Source organism: Channa argus, chromosome 7, assembly GCF_033026475.1.
Source record: "Channa argus isolate prfri chromosome 7, Channa argus male v1.0, whole genome shotgun sequence".
Lineage (NCBI taxonomy): Eukaryota > Metazoa > Chordata > Actinopteri > Anabantiformes > Channidae > Channa > Channa argus.
Genome location: NC_090203.1, coordinates 21,354,414 through 21,372,203, shown reverse-complemented (window position 1 = coordinate 21,372,203; position 17,790 = coordinate 21,354,414). Strand labels below are relative to the sequence as shown.

Sequence of the window (17,790 nt, the reverse complement as noted above, 5' to 3'; positions counted from 1 at the left end):
GTGACACTGTTAGGTTTTTGAAAAGTGAATACACTATAAAAATAAAGTAAACTAAACTCAAATAACATTAGTACTCATCCGACACATGCCATTTAATTACATCACTGTCAGAATTGTGTCTTTGTCTTCCCCATGGCTTCCTACATGTTTCCCCTCTATCTCTTCTAACTGTTAACAAAAGCTAAAAAAACCACACAAAAAACAAGGTTATCAGTAAGGTTTCCATTGTACTTGGGTTGAGCAACACTATTTAAGTCTTCCACTTGCTATTTTTGTACTTTGTCCTTAAATGTAATCAAGCTGTCTCTGTATTATGTCATGTGTTCTGTCTGAGCCCTTTTACTGTCTGCACTCTGTGTACAAACTCAATGACAACACATTTCCTTCCTAGTTTTCCCAGACTGTAAAGTAGCTTTGCATTGTGCTAGATCACAAAACTGTTACTCATAACTCCTCAGGCATGTGAGTCATATCAAGTGCTCACACTTTATTTGTATGAGACAGTGTAACCTCAAGCGACTATGAGAAATGCAACAAACATATTCAAATCACAGCAATACATTAGCTGCACAGTCACCTACCTGCCAAAGCTGCTATTCTGTGTCCTTATGTTTTTATTTTCATTCTGTACATCTCTCTTTGTCTTTCTCTCTCTGATCCTGCTCACCTCTGATTTGTCTGCAGGAATCACAACCTTGTTTCTCCCCCAGTGTCTCTCTCTAATTGAAGCTAATAAAGATCAATTAAAGTCATTAAGGACTTTTCTTAAACGAGTGCAGGCTACTAAATGCATTAGCAGGCAGTCTTTCTCCATAAATGCTATATGTCTCTCTCTCTTTCTCTCCTTATTTGTCATGCACATTGGCCTGTCTGAGTCTGTAGGGGCCAGGGTGTTTCCAGGGTCACATCAATGAACAATACTGCTGGCTGGTCTTGGAGCTGACATTTAACCGCTACATCTGAGGCCAATATCAGAATGCTTGAATTAATTGTGCCAATAGTTAGAGTAATATTTATGCTGGAATTGAGTATGTTTCAAGTCATAATCAGATACATTTTCCATAGATACAGATGTATTTTGATTATTGTGATTTTCCCCAAGTCAATTTCCAGGATATTTACTCATAGGGAAAGTTTTCCGGTGCACATGAAGTGATGAGCTTTACCCAACCATGTCAGTGTCACAGTGCTAAATCTAAAACTGCAAGTGAGAGAATAAAGCTTTTACCTTTTTACCGGAGATGCTCACAAAAGTGGCATGACTCTTATTACCAGAACTGACATTCATGGAAACCTACTAACTTTGATCCCCTGGAACCTAAAAAAATACATTTCTAAAAAAACTTAGTAGTGCTACGTAAAAGTGCAAAGTTTTCTTATATTAATAAGAATAATTCATACTGCTGCTACTACTACTATTACTACAATTACCAGCATATGTTGTAAATTTTCCTAAATGATAACTAACAAATAGATTAATACTGAAAATATCAGTAAAATGTTCCCAGACAGCTCACTGTTTTTCTGTTTTGCCAAAATATCTAATCTTGTAGTACAACATCCAGTTCGACAGTGTTATTAAATTTTTCTATTATATTTTGATGCTCACATCACTTAGTGAATCTTAGAGAAAGACACCTCACTTTAGACACATCTTTATTTATTAATAAACAATAACACAATCCTTCCCTAACATTAATTTAAGTGCTTTCATTGCCTTATCTTACCACACATAGAACTCTGAGCTTAAGCAGAGGTCACCTTCATAATCCATTCAGTCAAAAGGTTTTCTCGAAATATTTGTGGCCCCAGTTAAGTTACAGAGGGAATTGTGTGGAGCCTGACTTTTCTTTAAGTGCCACCTGTGGAAAACTTTTGCATGGATGGCTAAAATTTAAAACAGACTTCTTTTCCTTTCGTCTGTTCACTTTCAGCTGTCGCCACAGCGAATCATGTGCCTCCATATAACTCTGTCCTCTGTATCCTCTTCTCTCACACCAACTCCACCAACTCCAGCAGCTCCAACCTCAGCATCTTCTACTGATATATTCACAGTCTCCCCTCTGAACATGTTCAAACCACCTCAATCTGGCCTTTCTGACTTTATCTCCAAAATATCTAAATTTTTTCTCCACCCGTTCCAACCTGTTGCACACACCTCTTCACCTCTTTTCCACACTCTCCGTTGCTCTGAACCGTTGACCCTAAGTACTTAAAGTCCTGCACCTTCTTCACCTCTGCTCCCTGTAACCTCACTTTTCCACTTGGGTCCCTCTCATTCACACACATGTATTCTGAGCAAACCTCCACCTCTCTAGATTTTCCTCCACCTGCCCACCTGCTGCTAGTCCATGGAGATTCCTGTCTAACCTCATCTGTCAGTCTGCCCATCACCAGAGCAAACAAGAAGGGGCTCAGAGCTGATCCTTGATGTAGACCCACCTCCACCTTGAACTCCTCTTTCATACCTACAGCAGACCTCACCCCGGTCTTACAGCTCTCATACATGTCCTGCACCACTCTAACATACTTCTCAGACACTCCAGACTTCCTCATACAAAACCACAGCTCCTCTCTTGGGACCCTGTCATACGCTTTCTCTAAATCTACGAAGACACAATGCAGCTCCCTCTGACCTTCTCTGTACTTCTCCATCAGCATCCTCAAAGCAAATACTGCCTCTGTTGTACTCTTTCTAGGCATGAAACCATATTACTGCTCACAAATGTTCACCTCTGCTCTTAGCCTCATTTCCACTACTCTTTCCCACAACTTCATTGAAGGGATCATCAGCTTTATTCCTCTGTAGTTGCCACAGCTCTGCACATCTCCCTTGTTCTTAACAATAGGCACCAGTACACTTCTTCTCCTCTCACTCTCCAAGATCTTGGTAAACAAACTAGTCAGAAACTCTACTGCCATCACACTCCTGGCACCTGTCAATGCATTTCCATCCTTATCTTCCATCCTTCCATCCTTATCTTTTAATCACCCTAACCAGTTGCACATCTCTTTGTCTGGCCATCCTATACAAATCCATCTCTCCCTCTTTAGTGTCCAACCTAGCATACAAGTCCTCATATGCTCTTTGTTTGGCCTTTGTCACATCTAACTTCACCTTATGCTGTATCTCCCTGTACTCCTGTCTACTCTCTTCAGTCCTGCCAGTGTCCCACTTCTTCTTAGCTAACCTTTTCCATGTACACTTCTCAAGGTCCCCGTTCCACCACCAAGTCTCCTTGTCCACTTTCCTCTTTCCTGATTATACACCTACCTGTCTCCCTGATCGCATTAGCTGTACTGGTCCAGTCATCTGGAAGTAACTCCTGACCACCCAGATCCTGTCTCACCTCATCCCCTCTTATATGTCACCCTATGTTTCTGCCTCTTCTGGAAGAGAGTCTTCACTACAGCCATTTCCATGCTTTTTTTCAAAGTCTACCACCATCTGTCCTTCTGTGTTCCTGACCTGAAGACCAAACCTGCCTATCAGATTCTTATCTGTGTTCCCTTCACCTACATTGAAATCACCAATCACCAATCACCACTATCTCAACTCTGGGGATGCTCTGCATCACTTCATCTAACTCACTCCAGAAGTTCTCCTTCTTTTAAAACTCACGTCCTACCTGTGGGGCATAACCACTAACAACATTGAGCCTCACACCTTCAATTTCCAGCTTTACACTCATCAACCTGTCTGATACTCTTTTCACCTCCAGAACATTCATCACAAAATGTAAAGACTCTTTCAGGATAACTGCTACTCCATTTGTCTTCCTATCAGACCCATGGTAAAACAACGTGAAACCTGCTCCTAAGCTTCGAGCCTTACTACCTTTCCACCTGGTCTCCTGGACACACAGTATTTCCACCTTCCTTCTCTGCATCATGTCAACCAACTCTCTAACCTTCCCTGTCATAGTCCCAACATTCAAAGTCCCTACTGTCAGTCCTGCACTCTTGGCTTTCCTCTTCCCTCTCTGCCTACAAACACACCTTCCTCCCCCTTTCCTTATTTGAACAACAGTAGCCCAATTTCCACCGGCACCCTGTAGGTCAACAGCACCGGTGGCAGTCGCTGTTAACCCGGGCCATGACCAATCCGGCATGGAAGTCAGATTCGGTGTAGAAGTCATGATTCGCATGTTTAATGTGTTTTACTTCGGATGCCCTTCCTGACACAACCCACTGCATTTATCCAGACTTGGGACTGGTACAAGAAGGCTTGTGCCCCCTGGTGGTTGCTTTGAAATGTGATGCAGACATTCATGTTTTTTGTGAACTTTAACAGTTACCCAACTTTTAAACTTAAAACTTTACAATACTTCATCTTTCTTATCATTATCCGCTAAATGGTTCACTTTTCCCTATAGTGACCACTACAGCATCATAGAAGTACTACCACAGCTGTAGACTCATGGGGGCACATTGCGACTATGATGCTCAGATTGGTTACAGGTTAATATCTTCCTAACCTTGTAATGCAGATCTCTGTCAGTGGGGTATTTTGGTTACTTTTTTGTGATGATGACCATTCCTTCAAACTGTTTATATTGTGACACAATTGTCAAAAATTAAAAGCTATCATGGCTTTGTATAGTTAAAAGAACGGTCGGGCAGAGCAGGTTTTCTTTGACCACATCGCTAATCACCCTGCCACCACCTTGCAGCCATTGAGAACCCACTATCACAAAAGCACTAACCAGCTACTGGAGCACTACAGCACTATACTTACTCCAGGCTCAACAGAAAACAGCCAATGTGACAGAGTGATAAGAGAGAGATGAAGGAGAAGGAGAAGTGACCCATTCACAGGACAGCAGGGAGCCTGCTGGTGCTACCATGAGCTGACAGGACTGTCAACACACTTTATGTAGCTGACTGTGCGTGTATGTGCATGTGTGAGTATCTCAGGGTGTTCTTGCATGTCCTCTTTGTGCAGAATTACAGTGTGTATAGGAACATATCTGAACAAGTACAGTATGTGTGTTTGTGGGATTTTGAGTGTGCTGTAATGTATGTGTTGGAGAGGTAGTGAGAGACTACTGATGAGTGTGTGATTCTCTATGTATAATATACAATATTTGACTGAAGTTGATTTAAATCTCCCCACATCCCACTTGGAAATATGATAGGTATGGTATGCAGTGTGTGTGAAAAATGTTTCATTAGATGGCCGCTTCACGTGCCTGTCTACAGCTTTAGTAGTGTATAGCAGCCAGTCTGGTGCAGGGACAAGGCGGGAAGTTTCTGATCACTCCTGGGCTCTGCCTCCCTCTCCGTATGGCCACAGAAACACTCCCCTGCCTCCCCAGGTCTCTGCCATTGTGAAAAGCAATTGTGTGGAATGTGTAGGAATTAAGTATCCCATCATTCAGCGCAGACATGCAATTAAAAGAGCTGCAGCTGTCATTCGCAGCAGACATCGTGTGAGTCATGTCACTGTAACTCAACACAGTAGACACCACACACTTAAGAGCCTGGTACACTTCCTGTCTTCCATTTGCTGTACTCACTCATTCACTCAGACAGACACATAGATATTCAGCATTTATTTTGGTCAAGTCTATCAGCCACAACATTACCACTGGTGCTCTTAACAATGTCATGTCATGGAGGAAAACGGAGTCCAGTCTGATGGGACAGTCTGCAGCTACAAAATATAAAGCAAAATGTTAAGGTGGAGTACTTTATGTGCTGACAGGAGGTTAACCCAAAATAATACATCAGGGTTTATTAGTTCATAATAATTTATTCAAAAACATATAATATTACTATAATAAACCCACCAGGGGGTGTTAACATTATGACTGAAATACAGTGTCTATCGGAACATATCTGAACAAGTACAGTATGTGTGTTTGTGGGATTGTGACAAAAAAAGTTTGCTTTCAGTCATAGGTGTGGCTTTTTTATATAATAGATATTCATGGACTGTTCTCCAACCTCTAAAACCTTACTGTCTTTAACTTCTGCCTTAACTTCATTTTTTCAGGCTTTTCTCACCATGTGCTTAAGCTACTTGTACACTTCATCAGAAGTGCTTGTTGAATGGCTTGGAAAACCCCTTTTCAAGACCGAAATTCCGTCTGACAGTTTCTGTGATGATCCTAAAGTGGTAATCTGCCACTCAAAGCAACTTGTGAACACATTGTACAAAGTACTTCTTTTCTGGCATAAACGGACCTTTATTTTGTCATCTTCTAAAAAGTCTGAGCTGTGGTTGGTTTGTGGTTAAAATGAAACATGAACAAAGTAAATCATCCTCATTTTATTACATCCATTTCCCTCTTATTGTGGTATATAATGCCTGCTCGCCTGTATCTAACAGCCCTTGTTTGCCATTTGATGGATTATGTCCAGTTATTAGATAAATGGTAAATGCACTTATATAGCGATACCTATTTCTACCTTTTGGTGCTCAAAGTGCTTTACACTGCTTCTCGTTTACACAATCACACACACTGAGACACTGATGGGGGAGATGCTATGCAGCTGGACTACACTCACCGGGAGAAACTAAGTTGGGGTTCAGTGTCTTGCTCAAGGACACTTTGACATTGTGACTGGAGGAGCTGGAGATCGAACCAGCAACTGGGGGATTGGTGGACAACGGTTTTACTTCCTGCGCTAGAGTTGTCCATGTTAGCTGTTGTGATGTTCACTTTCAGTCATTTCTTTATGTGCTCTTTGGTGGTAGAGAAGTGTCATTCTACGCATCGACAGTGTTGTCCTTTTGGCTTATCCCGTAAGTTCAGGGGGACCAAGGCAGATCATTAGTCCACATGTCGATTTGGCACAGTTTTTTTATGCAGGATGCCCTTTCTGATGCAACCCACTCCAACTTCTACCAGACTTGGGAGCAGCACTGTGCGGCTGGGGATGTGGATGGTCTCTAGAGGGTTCAGTGTCTTGCACAGGGACACTTCAACACGTGGACGTCCGACCCTTATGGTCTGTGTGTTGCCACTCTACTACCTGAGCAACAATGACAGCATAATGTAATAATTTTAGTCACCATACTATAGTATGTATCATTGAGTTCACAGGGTACCATGCCTGGCATTCAGACTGGGACAAACAAAATAGGGACAAGAAATAAGTAGACCTTTAATTGTTTAATTTTTATGAGCAAAGTGGGTGATTTTCTGCTGCAGTTTGATTTCCTCAAGTACCCAGTAAAGTCAATTGAACCTGCATATATCTAAACCTTAAAACAGTTTATTTGAACTTTTATAGTCAAACCGAGTGGCTCTACTGAGTTTAGGAGTCTTTTTTGCCAAGTGGTCCAAAGAGAAACATTACAGGAATCAAAGAAGTGAATGATTGAATGCAAAATAAAAATATACTACAATAGCACTTTACTGAGGCCCCAAATTACCTTATGCTGTACCTGAAATAAATTGAACCTTAAATCAATTCTCAAAGCTCAAATTACCCAGCTTTTGTGTGTCATGGAAACCATCCTAAAACACCACTTCTTCGACATTATGCACACAAAGAAGTAGTGTGGCGCTTGTCTCTGTGGTGTTTCCTCTAGTTTGTTTCTATCTCTTCTGATAGCTCATATCAGTCTGTTCACAGAGCTAAGCTTGAGTGGGCTACAGTGTAAATATCCCAAACCTATTATTACTCCAACAAAATGTTCCTAGCTGTTGTCAAGCCACTAAGTACAAAACGGTGAATTGCAGACACGAAGAGAGATAATTGCCACTCACACAGGAAATTTGGCATGCGTCTTCCCCACGAGACCTGGATGAAATGGTGCTTCAACCCCCGAAACTGTCATTCTTAATGAAATGGTAATTACAAACCCAGCGGAACAGCTGAGGGGCCTGCCGGGGCCCACAGTACCCAGCTACCAGAATAAACCTGCTACAACAACCTGCAGAGAAGAGGGAGGAAGGGAAGGAGCGAGGAGGAGGTGGGAGGTGGGGCAGAGCAAGACAATATAGGAAGAGAGCGGTTCAGGTAGGCATTAACACCACAAATCTGAGATTTATTTCAATTGTGAAATGTTATACACACTCCAGGTTGGAGTGTGCTGTACACTGGGACCCTCATCAATAACACCGGCTGTGTGGAAGGCAGGAGGGGAGGTTGGTTAAAAGCGCCCACACAGCCTGGGTAATTGATTGCTTTGTAAGTGAACGTGTCTTTAACCTTTGGGAGGTCAGGCCCAGTCGGACACCATCAGTCCTGCCTGGGGTTGAACCGCTTCCAGCCGTTTGTCTTCCGCTGCTCCCTCGTCTCAGGGCCGATTTGTCAAGCATGAGATGTTTTGGGTGTTTAGATTACAGGCGAGATGGGAAAACAAAGGCAAAATGCCACACCAAACAAAAGCCCTGAGCTTGGATCTCCCACTGATCTGCAGGCTGGGCAGGAGACCAGCTACCTGGGGTGCTGAAACTGAAAGAGTGGGGGGAGGAGGGGGAGGGGGACTTTGCTGAAACAGAGCCACAAAGAAGCCCCCGAAACACAGACACTGTGGAGCTTGAACCATAGCCAGAATGGAGGCTGAACAGGAGCCAACGTGAGAATTGAATGACAGCCAGAACGGTGACATGAGATAGAGCCGGAATAGTGCCTTGAGATGAAGCCAAAATGGCAGCCAGAGACTCAAGGGGATAGGCTGGAGCTCGGGGCGGATAACTGTTTTCTTCACGGCAATACTCTTCATCACTGGAGGTTTTAAAGTGTCCCTTTGCCACCCTCCCAGGTACTTAGGCCTGTCTGTCTGTCAGGCTCTTATAGAGTGACTAAAGATGATTTATCTCTTAGATTATCAGGGCCAGTAGCTACACCGTCGCTCATACGATGCCCCACAGAGACAGGTCAGATACAGTACAGACAACAGCTTCTAGGGCCAATACTCTTGTCACTTTTCTGTCTTATACATAAGGAGTCATTTATAGCTGACCTGCACCTTTTAACATGCTGACAGGAGAAAGTCAAACCCCCCCTGTAGTTAAGCGCATGTGATTATGGCTGTGTATTTATTTTCAGATGTGATATTTCATCACCTTAAGGTAAAAGCAACCTGTTCTTGCATGTTTGTGGCAGTGTGTTTTTGCAATGTATGAACAAGTTGGTGTGTGCACATGCAAGGGTGTGTGCGTGTGTCTGTGAGTGTTTGTGTCAAAGCACAAGGTGCTGTGTGTGCCTGCCAGTTCCATCTGCTGTTCTATTACCATAGACGTGATGTACCTGCCACTTCCCTCCTCAACTGAGGTGTGTGTGTGTGTTGTATTCTCCCATTCTGTTGTTAGATCTGACAACCATTAACACAGGCTTGTGGTGAAAAAAAGGAGGGAATTCTCAAGTTCCAGATCCCACTCTGAGTCTGTCAGACAAACTGTCTAGGTTTGTGGAAAAGATACACTTCTCTATTTCATTACACTCTTCACCTCACTCCTCCACCTCTAGCTTTACTAAAGTGGAGTATACCCTTAATACCATATAGTATTCTGATGATTTTATAGAAGGTTGTCTAATTAGTTTGGTTCAGGCTCATTTATACTTGCATGCTCCATTAAGCATTTAGGTGAGCCTTTTTCTTTCCAACAGACTGTCTTACAATGCATTCAAGAGTGAAGTGTTATTAAAGTTGTTACATCACCACAAGGTCTAGATATCACTGGAACATTTAGGCTATATGTCAGTATTGGAATTAGGTAACCACTTCAGTCACCATGAATCATACCAATCAATAAAAAAAAAAAACTAATGTTGGTCTGTAACGTGTTTAAAAACCAATGAGATCGATTTGACTGAATTTTATTGAGGAGAAACTAACAATACAGTCATATGTATTTACGGTTCCTGGGTCATCAGAAAGTGTTTTATACCAGCAGCAGCAATTCAGACAGTCAGGATTCATGCTAGTGCACTGTGGACATAAACTGAGCACATAGTTCTGCCCTCAAAAGATAAGAACTGCTCTGAAGTTCAAAATGCTTCTTGAGGAAAATTGACACCCACATTTCAGTGGATACTAAGAAAAAAATCTTCTACTGTTTGATAACCAGCCCTAAGCAACAAAAGTTAGAAACAACCAAAAACTCAACAATCCGTACCTTGGGATTGAGCAAATGCAAACTACTTTTGAGTGGGAAGGAAAATTCATTCTTGTCAAAAAATTTCCCTCATATCACTGTAAATAAAGCAGTGTAATCTTGTTTAGAGAATATGGTGAGACCAGGCATGTTTGTTTCCATTTGGCGTGTCTGTGAATTGACTGAAAATCAATAACCTCGCAACTCTGTCCGCTCTATAAATCCAGACAAAAATGTGCTCCAGTCCAAGCGGATTTTGTGTTTGTGTGTGTGTGAAAAGGTGCACAGGTGTGAGAGTTACTGTATGCAGCATGCATATCTGTAAAATGAGTGAGTGCATACACACCTTAAACACTCTATCAAGCAATTTCCATTTCATGCAAGGCCATAGATGTTCTGAGGGTAAAGGGTCTCTTTCGCTCTCTCTCCCTGGTGGGATTGTAAAACTGGTCTCATATGTCTGCCCCAGCCAGATAGATTAATTAATTATCCAGACCTACTCTTTCCTCATTGCTGAGCCGGCTACTACATGTCTGAGCCTGTGGTCTTTATGTGTGTGTTTTAGAATGGGGAGAGAAAGAGTATGTGTTTGTGAGTGTGTGTGTGTTTGTGTGTGTGTGTGTATGTGTGTGTGTCCGCACGCGGGTGCAAAGGAATTAAAGATATGTATTATAGATATGCATATGATCTTTATAGCTTATCCACAGACTAACAATCACACTATCACTTAATATTAGACCAGCTTTAATTGTTGTGACGTGGACAGAGATAGAAAAAGTCCTGATTTGTTGATTTGCATTCTGAGCAGGAGAATAGAAGTTTGGGTAGGCCGCTGGTGTTTCCTCGACCCTTGACATCAGCTCATGATCAGTTATTTAGACATAGTAGGTTTGTTTAGGCAAATATTGTATTATCATTCTTTATTATATTCTTCTCTTAACTTTGTTTTTTTATGTGGAATGTAGCTCGATTGAAAATACTCCAGCTGTACACACAGAGGCAAAATGTTGCGGGTATTATTGTGTGTGTGTGTGTATGTGTTTGTGTGTTTCTGTGTGCAGCATTTGATTGATGGGCCAACAGATAAACCGGGCTGAATGTGCAGAGTGTGTGTTTGTGTGTGACATACACTGACTCGCCCTGAGGGACAGGGGAAGCAGAGCGTTGCACCTCCTGCAGGGGGTGCCGTGTCTCTCGGCAGGGGGGTGCAGCAGGCAATCGGAGGGGTGCCTGTACACCCCTCCACCCGGACCCCTAGACACACATCACCCCACTCTACCCTACTGCGCTACAAGATGGGTGGGGGGTTGTAGGGACCCAGTGTTCTTCTAAACCTCTACTAATGCATAATTCATGTACAAGTAGCAATTTTGATATTTTGCTAGAGGGTTAGAAAAACAGAGGAAAATTCAAAATAAAGTTCCACAACAACCAACGCACTCATCCTCCTCAACTCCTCCTCATTCAGAGTTCAGTTATGTTGCCGCCAAAGTTAACTGACAGCGAGCTGTTGATAAATCTGCTCTGTAGCTTTAGTTGCTACATCTAGTACAATTTCCATCAATACTGACACAGCTAAATACAGATGAATTTGATATTCTCTGTGGGATGGCATTTTCAAGACTAGATGCAGCACTACTTTTGCCAAATTTCAGATGAAACTGTTCAATCACAGTAAGAAATCTAACAAGAGAATGTCTAGGTTACAATACATTTAATTGATTTGACATTAATTGGCAAAAAAATTATTTATATACTGTAATTATATAGGGTATAAATAGGGTCAGAAGAAGAGAAAATATGTTTGAGTAGAAAAATGTTTTAATCTGCTACTGTCAATATTATTTAAACATTATTGGGGTCTGCGAGCCCCCAAACATCAATATGAAGAAAGCATGAGGGTTAGTGTGGTGAATAGAGAAGCTTGATGCTATATTTATGCACATTAGCTATGATTTCATATAAACTCATTGAGGTCCCCTCATTGCCACTATGCAATGTTAGATGCCCTTAAAATCACCTAATCTAAATGTACGATCATATTGTATGTTGAATGCATCCCATGATAACTTCATGTAGCAGATGTCTACATAATCAATAATAATGTTCAATAAACATATAAAAACAGACTTTGTTTTGGATTGTTGTCATCCTGTTTGCTCAGTCACATTCAGTGATACGGCATCAAAAGCTTGTCCCTCAGAGGAGGCAAACAAAGACTCTTGGTTCAGTGTTTGCTTTGTCTGGAGTGAAAGGAAAGCACTCGGGGCCTGGGAGGGAATCTTTTCCAAGCTTGTAGTGCAGCGCTTACTCGTTCGTTCGCTTTCTCTCTTTCTCACACACTTTCTCTCTTTCCCCACAAGGGCAGAGGTATCTAAAACGGCTGTACCTTGGTGTGCGTCCAACAAAAGCTCAGCTGAATTTCATCCTCTATTGCATTTATGTTTGAATAACACTGGAGCCACAAATCAAAATATGTTGGACACTGAGAGTGAGGTCATGGAGCGTAGATCACCCAGCTTCCAAACGAGTCTCCTTGTGTAAGAGAATAGGGTGGGTGGCTGCTACTTTGACTGATGGCTGTAGGACTGAGAGAGCTGTTTAGTGTGCATTCTCCTGAGACTAAGTCCATGCCTGTGCCAAACCCCTCATTTCCATCCCTGCAATATATTTCATTAAACTTTTAACTCTTTGCAAGGTGATTCACTTGACATTTGAAGGCTATGTTGCTCGAGGGATCTGAGTGTTTCTCTGTCTTTACTTTCATGTCAGAGCAGATATCTGCCTAGTGCATCCCTAAAATATATTTTCCAAAATCTTTCCTCTATCTTGGAAACATTCAGAACAATGAAATGGATGAAACTGTATAACATCCAAACCAACAAAGCTGAGCAGTGCAGCACAGCATTTCATGGTTGGAGCTGTACAGGTCCCAGTGGCACAGATATAATTAAGAGCTCTTCTTAATTACTTAATAAGCCTAATTAGTAACATTTCTGAGCAGCAGATTTGGCTGTAAGAGCGATTGAAATCAGATGAATGTTAAGTCTATTTGTTATTTCATTTAATTCCTAATGTTAATGAAATTAGTGTATCCTGATATAACAGAAGCAAACCACGCTGGGATTGACCAAAGGGCTAATGCGGTTTTTTATGCTCCCCATAAACATTCAATTAAGTAATACAAAAGAAAGACAAAAATAATAGAAAACAACGGTAAATTTAGATTTTGTTGGCATCAAGAGAATTATTGTAGCAACTTTTCATTTAGTTCTCTTGGTCCATGGCCAGATGTGATGGAGCCGTGCATGAAATTGACCAGGGGTCTGCTATGTTGTCATCAGGATAACTAAGGCAAGCCCACCAATCATGTTCTGGAGCTGCTACTGCATTCCTGGCCACTTAATTAGAAGTTGTTGGTACCACAGAAGGTGTCACCAACCTTTTCAGGCACTGAACAGATGGTGTCCCCTCTTTTTGAGGTCCTGCCAATGCCCACTCTATGGCTCCTGGGAAAATGACCTAACTCACAGGCAGCTGCTTAGTGCGGCTTGAGTGATTCTTTACAGCCACTTCTAATGGGGGGGACTTAGCAGGACGTACCACTGCAAACAAGGGGTGAGACCACTGTAGCTGGGTCCCTGGATGGCTGCTAAAATCTGTTTTGGTAGCAGCATAGCAGTTGTTAAAGCTGTGTTTTTAATGCTGTGCGCAAAGACGAAGTAAGGACCTTGACCCTGGAGATCTTGATGTTTCAGTGCTAGTTGGGTTTGTGTGCACCTTCCACTGCTGCTGGCAGATGGTGTGAATATCAACAGAGGAAGGACCTGGGAAGGCCCGCATAACAAAAAGTGAAAAGGGTTCCTCGACAGTTACAAAGAGGCCCTGTGGAGAAGTGGGGGTGGGGGGGAGTGGCCTTCATCCTAATGGATAAAAAGAAGGAGGGAGTAAGAGTTTGCAAGGGCATTCGCCAGCGAGGAGTGAGAGTGGATGGAGAAAATTCGAGGGCCGCAGATTCGATTTGCGTGGAGGCGGGGGGTCAGGGGTTTAACATGCTTCGTGCTGCGTGGACAGAAGATCGGCTGTCACTCTGTAGTCGGCTTGGCTCAGCCTCCCTCCGACCACGCAGGAGGTGGAGAAAGAACAAGTTGAAAATTGGATGACTGCATTTTCTGACTAATTGCTTGATATGCATTACATTATGTGGGTTTCATCTTAAAGACATTTTAATTTGAAACATTTTTGTTGTATATCCAAAAATCTCAATCACATTTAAAGAAATTGTACAAATCCTGTGATTAAACTACAAACCACTACAGCTATAAATCTTGTTCTACACACATTTCTATTCTGAGAAATCTCAAGCTTCTTGCCGAATGCTGAAAGCTACTCTTTCCATTCCTTACTACTGATGATGAGATAGCTGAAAGGCTGGGGAGTCTTCTTGAAAAGCACCTCAGCTCAGTGGTAGTGTTTCATTGACATGGCAGGGGACATATAATCTGTCATTTTCATCATGTTCTGTCGTAGGTAAACCAGTTTCCTGCAGCTTTCTCTATGTATATGTCTGTGTGAGTTTATGAGTCGGGAGCTGGGGCAGTCCCGATCGATCTGCAGGAGCTATAGGATTTAATAGGTGCACAGCTCTGGCTGAGGGTTACAGCGTGGGGGGGGGGGTATATTTAATCACTAAAAGGGAGCAAGGTGGCATGCCCCGGTCACAAACCGTTTCTGTTTTACGAGATGTCAGGGTATGAGGTTTCCCTATGCTCTGAAATATCTTACGTGATCTATGGTTATTCCTGGTGTTTTTATTGTACTTTTCGCGTTTTATAGGTAGCCAAATTAATGAAATTAAACAAAAACAAAAATGCACACTGGAACTCCAGTACATGAAGGAACCATAAAACTAAATATTGCAGATTGTTTATAGTAATATGACAGGGAGAAATTTTATTGGAAAACCAGGTTTCCTTAGAATTTTAAGATACAGATTTCATAATAATGGCTTATGTAACAGGGAAAGTAAGGGCACAGAAATATGTCTTAATTAATATATTTATTTGGTAATTAATTGTCACATTAGCATAATTGGATAAATACTATATAGTTATTACCCAGTCTCACAAAAATTATGTTCTGTTGCAGCAAAACTGCTGTCATAAATCTGATTTTTTGTAAACATAATTACTGAATGGATTATTTTCTGCTGAGACCTGTTTTTCGAATGAATTAAGCGCTATGTTTGGTAACAGAAAGTGAACCACATGTTGGTTGTAATCGATGGTGGACAAACAAAGCAACAGTGTCACGCCAGAGACCACAGCTTGACTTCACAGTCCTGTCTGTGGTTTAGTTTAGGGAGAAAAAGGACATTGGTTAAGGTTAGAAAAATATTGTGTTTTCCTTTATAAATAAATAAATACATTGTGACTATTAACTTTTTCTCTTTTAGCCAGACCACAGTCTTTTTCTTATCCTCATCAAAGTGCTGTGACCGGCTATAAATAACCATGAAGTTCTTTAATAAGCAAAGTGGGTGTTTGGGACAAATAGCGGATGTTTGGAGAGAAAAGAAAAGCTTTCTCTGGGAACATCTTGATATGGTTAGTATTGGCGTATTTGCGACAGATGTTAAGTTTTATTCTGCTGTGTCACAGACCTCCAGTTTTGTCCAAAAACCAACAAAAGACTAGTAAGCTACATTGAGTAGTCCACTGACTAATGTGTTCCATAATTTCCTTTACCAGCCACTGTGGCCATAAATACTCACTCGGACATAAAATGTGGATTAATCCACAGTTAAAAGTACCTCCAATAACTACTCAGTTTGATGCTTGTTAAAAAATAAAAATGAAAAGGTATTAAACTACAGTTTATGTTTGAAGAATGATCATTTTTGACCTCTGTTTAAAAATTTATGTCTTCAGTGAGAATTCAGAATTCAGTTTTGGTGGACAACTTCAAGAGGTCAAAAAGTAATTAGAGATATGACACCTTACTGATTTTGCTTTTTAAATAGGAACTGTTCATAATACGCAGTACGGAAAGTAACTCCAAGCTAAGGCTACATTTGGATAAATCTAAGCATTGCATGATAAACAAAAACACCACCAATTCTGTCTTTACTGAGCAAAGTTTTGGTAACATTCAAATTTAGTGTAAAGGATCACAGTTTCTTTCACGTCTAACCATGTCAGTGAATATAATATTTGGCCACGTAATAATAAGTTCAGTCTTTGCCTTATCATTCACAAGTCCAGTCTTCTACACTCGTCTGTTGCAAGTTTCTTTAAGTCTTCACAGCTTTCACAAATGACCTTGAACTTCAGCAGCACACCTCAACCTCACACACCCATCTGCCTAATGCTATTATGCTGAGCCCTACATGCTAAAAGTCATTGGTGGTGATAGTGGCTGATTAAATTGTGTCCATTGATCGCGTAGTGCGCTGTTAGAAGGAGGAGAGTGTGGGCTGCAGATCCTGCCTCTCCTCCTCAGACACACTGACAGTCTGAGACAGAGGAGATGGAGCCCCATGCAGGGCACCAGATTGAGTTATTGATCAGCTCTCTCCTTTCTCCTGTCTCTGTCTCTGCTGCTCAGAAAGACCCAGTCATCAGGATAATGAATTTCACTTATTGCAGATTAACGGCATATGGTCTGTATGGTAATAATAGCAGAAATTAGCTCTTTGTCACCCCCTCTGGATTTCCAAGAAGGAGGAGGGATGAAGGTTGTTACAGCCATGTTTCTCAGCCTGTGGCCTGTGATTTTAACAAGAAGGAACTGAAAGAAAGAAAGAAAGTGCATGAAAAGAAGAGATTTGAAGGAGACTTAAGGTGAGACTCATGAGGACTGTGCTTTCAGCATCACTGAAGCAGCGGAGGAGAGTTCTGATGCAAGAAATTTAGTCTGATGGAGGAGGGTGAAGGAGAATGTAAAGAGGAGAGGAACACTGAATAGCACGCTGCTCTGTGGAAAAGAGAGGGCAAAGAGGAGAGATGAGAGTGGATGATTCTAAAGAGACGTACAGAGATGGTGAAGCAAGAGCAGTAAAGTGGAGGAGAGAGAGTAAGATAGGCAGTGGTCACACAGTCACCAAGCTGCGATGTTGCTTAAGGGTGGGCCATTGTGTCTCCAGTACCAAGATTAGGGTGGTAAAGAAAGAATAATGAGGCTTGATTACAGTCCCAGAGATGGCACATTGTTCAGAATCAATCCTCTAGGCAATTACAGGCAGCACAAACAGCAGCCTTCAGCCTCAGCCCGGACATAGCGGGAAGCGTTTGTGTCAGAGGACAACATCATCTTCGTCAATGACTTGTTGCCTCCTCGTGTCGCAGCCATTAGCACTTACTCTGCTCCTGCAGCACATTCAACCGCCCACATAAAAAGCCTGCGATTCACGTGTGTGAGGATATAAGTGCAACAGCATGGCATGCCGGTGCTTATCATACATAAGTACATAATAGAGTGCTTGTTTCCCGCTCGTTTCAGGTACGGATTTGGCCTGTTGGATGCGGGGCTGATGGTGCAGCAGGCCGCACACTTCGGAACTGCTGCACCACAGAGGAAGTGCACACAACAAGTCACATTTCATCCCACCAGGTAACAAAGCATTTTCCAGCTTTTTCTTTTAGGTTTAACCCCCTTAGCTTCTATATGTTCTATGTTTGTTGCTTTGTACTGGTGTTTTATGAATTCAAATTTTGATCTCATTGTCTTTCTC

General features: G+C 41.9%; 1 protein-coding gene across 2 annotated transcripts in view; it reads left to right on the top strand.

The window, feature by feature from the left end:
• Positions 1 to 17,790, top strand: part of LOC137129789 (furin-like protease kpc-1) — a 156,390-nt gene that overhangs the window by 116,306 nt on the left and 22,294 nt on the right. For both annotated transcript variants that reach the window (XM_067509060.1, XM_067509059.1), the window contains exon 14: positions 17,559 to 17,669. In XM_067509060.1, coding sequence (XP_067365161.1) covers positions 17,559 to 17,669 — 111 coding nt within the window. The remainder of the gene's footprint in view (positions 1 to 17,558; positions 17,670 to 17,790) is intronic.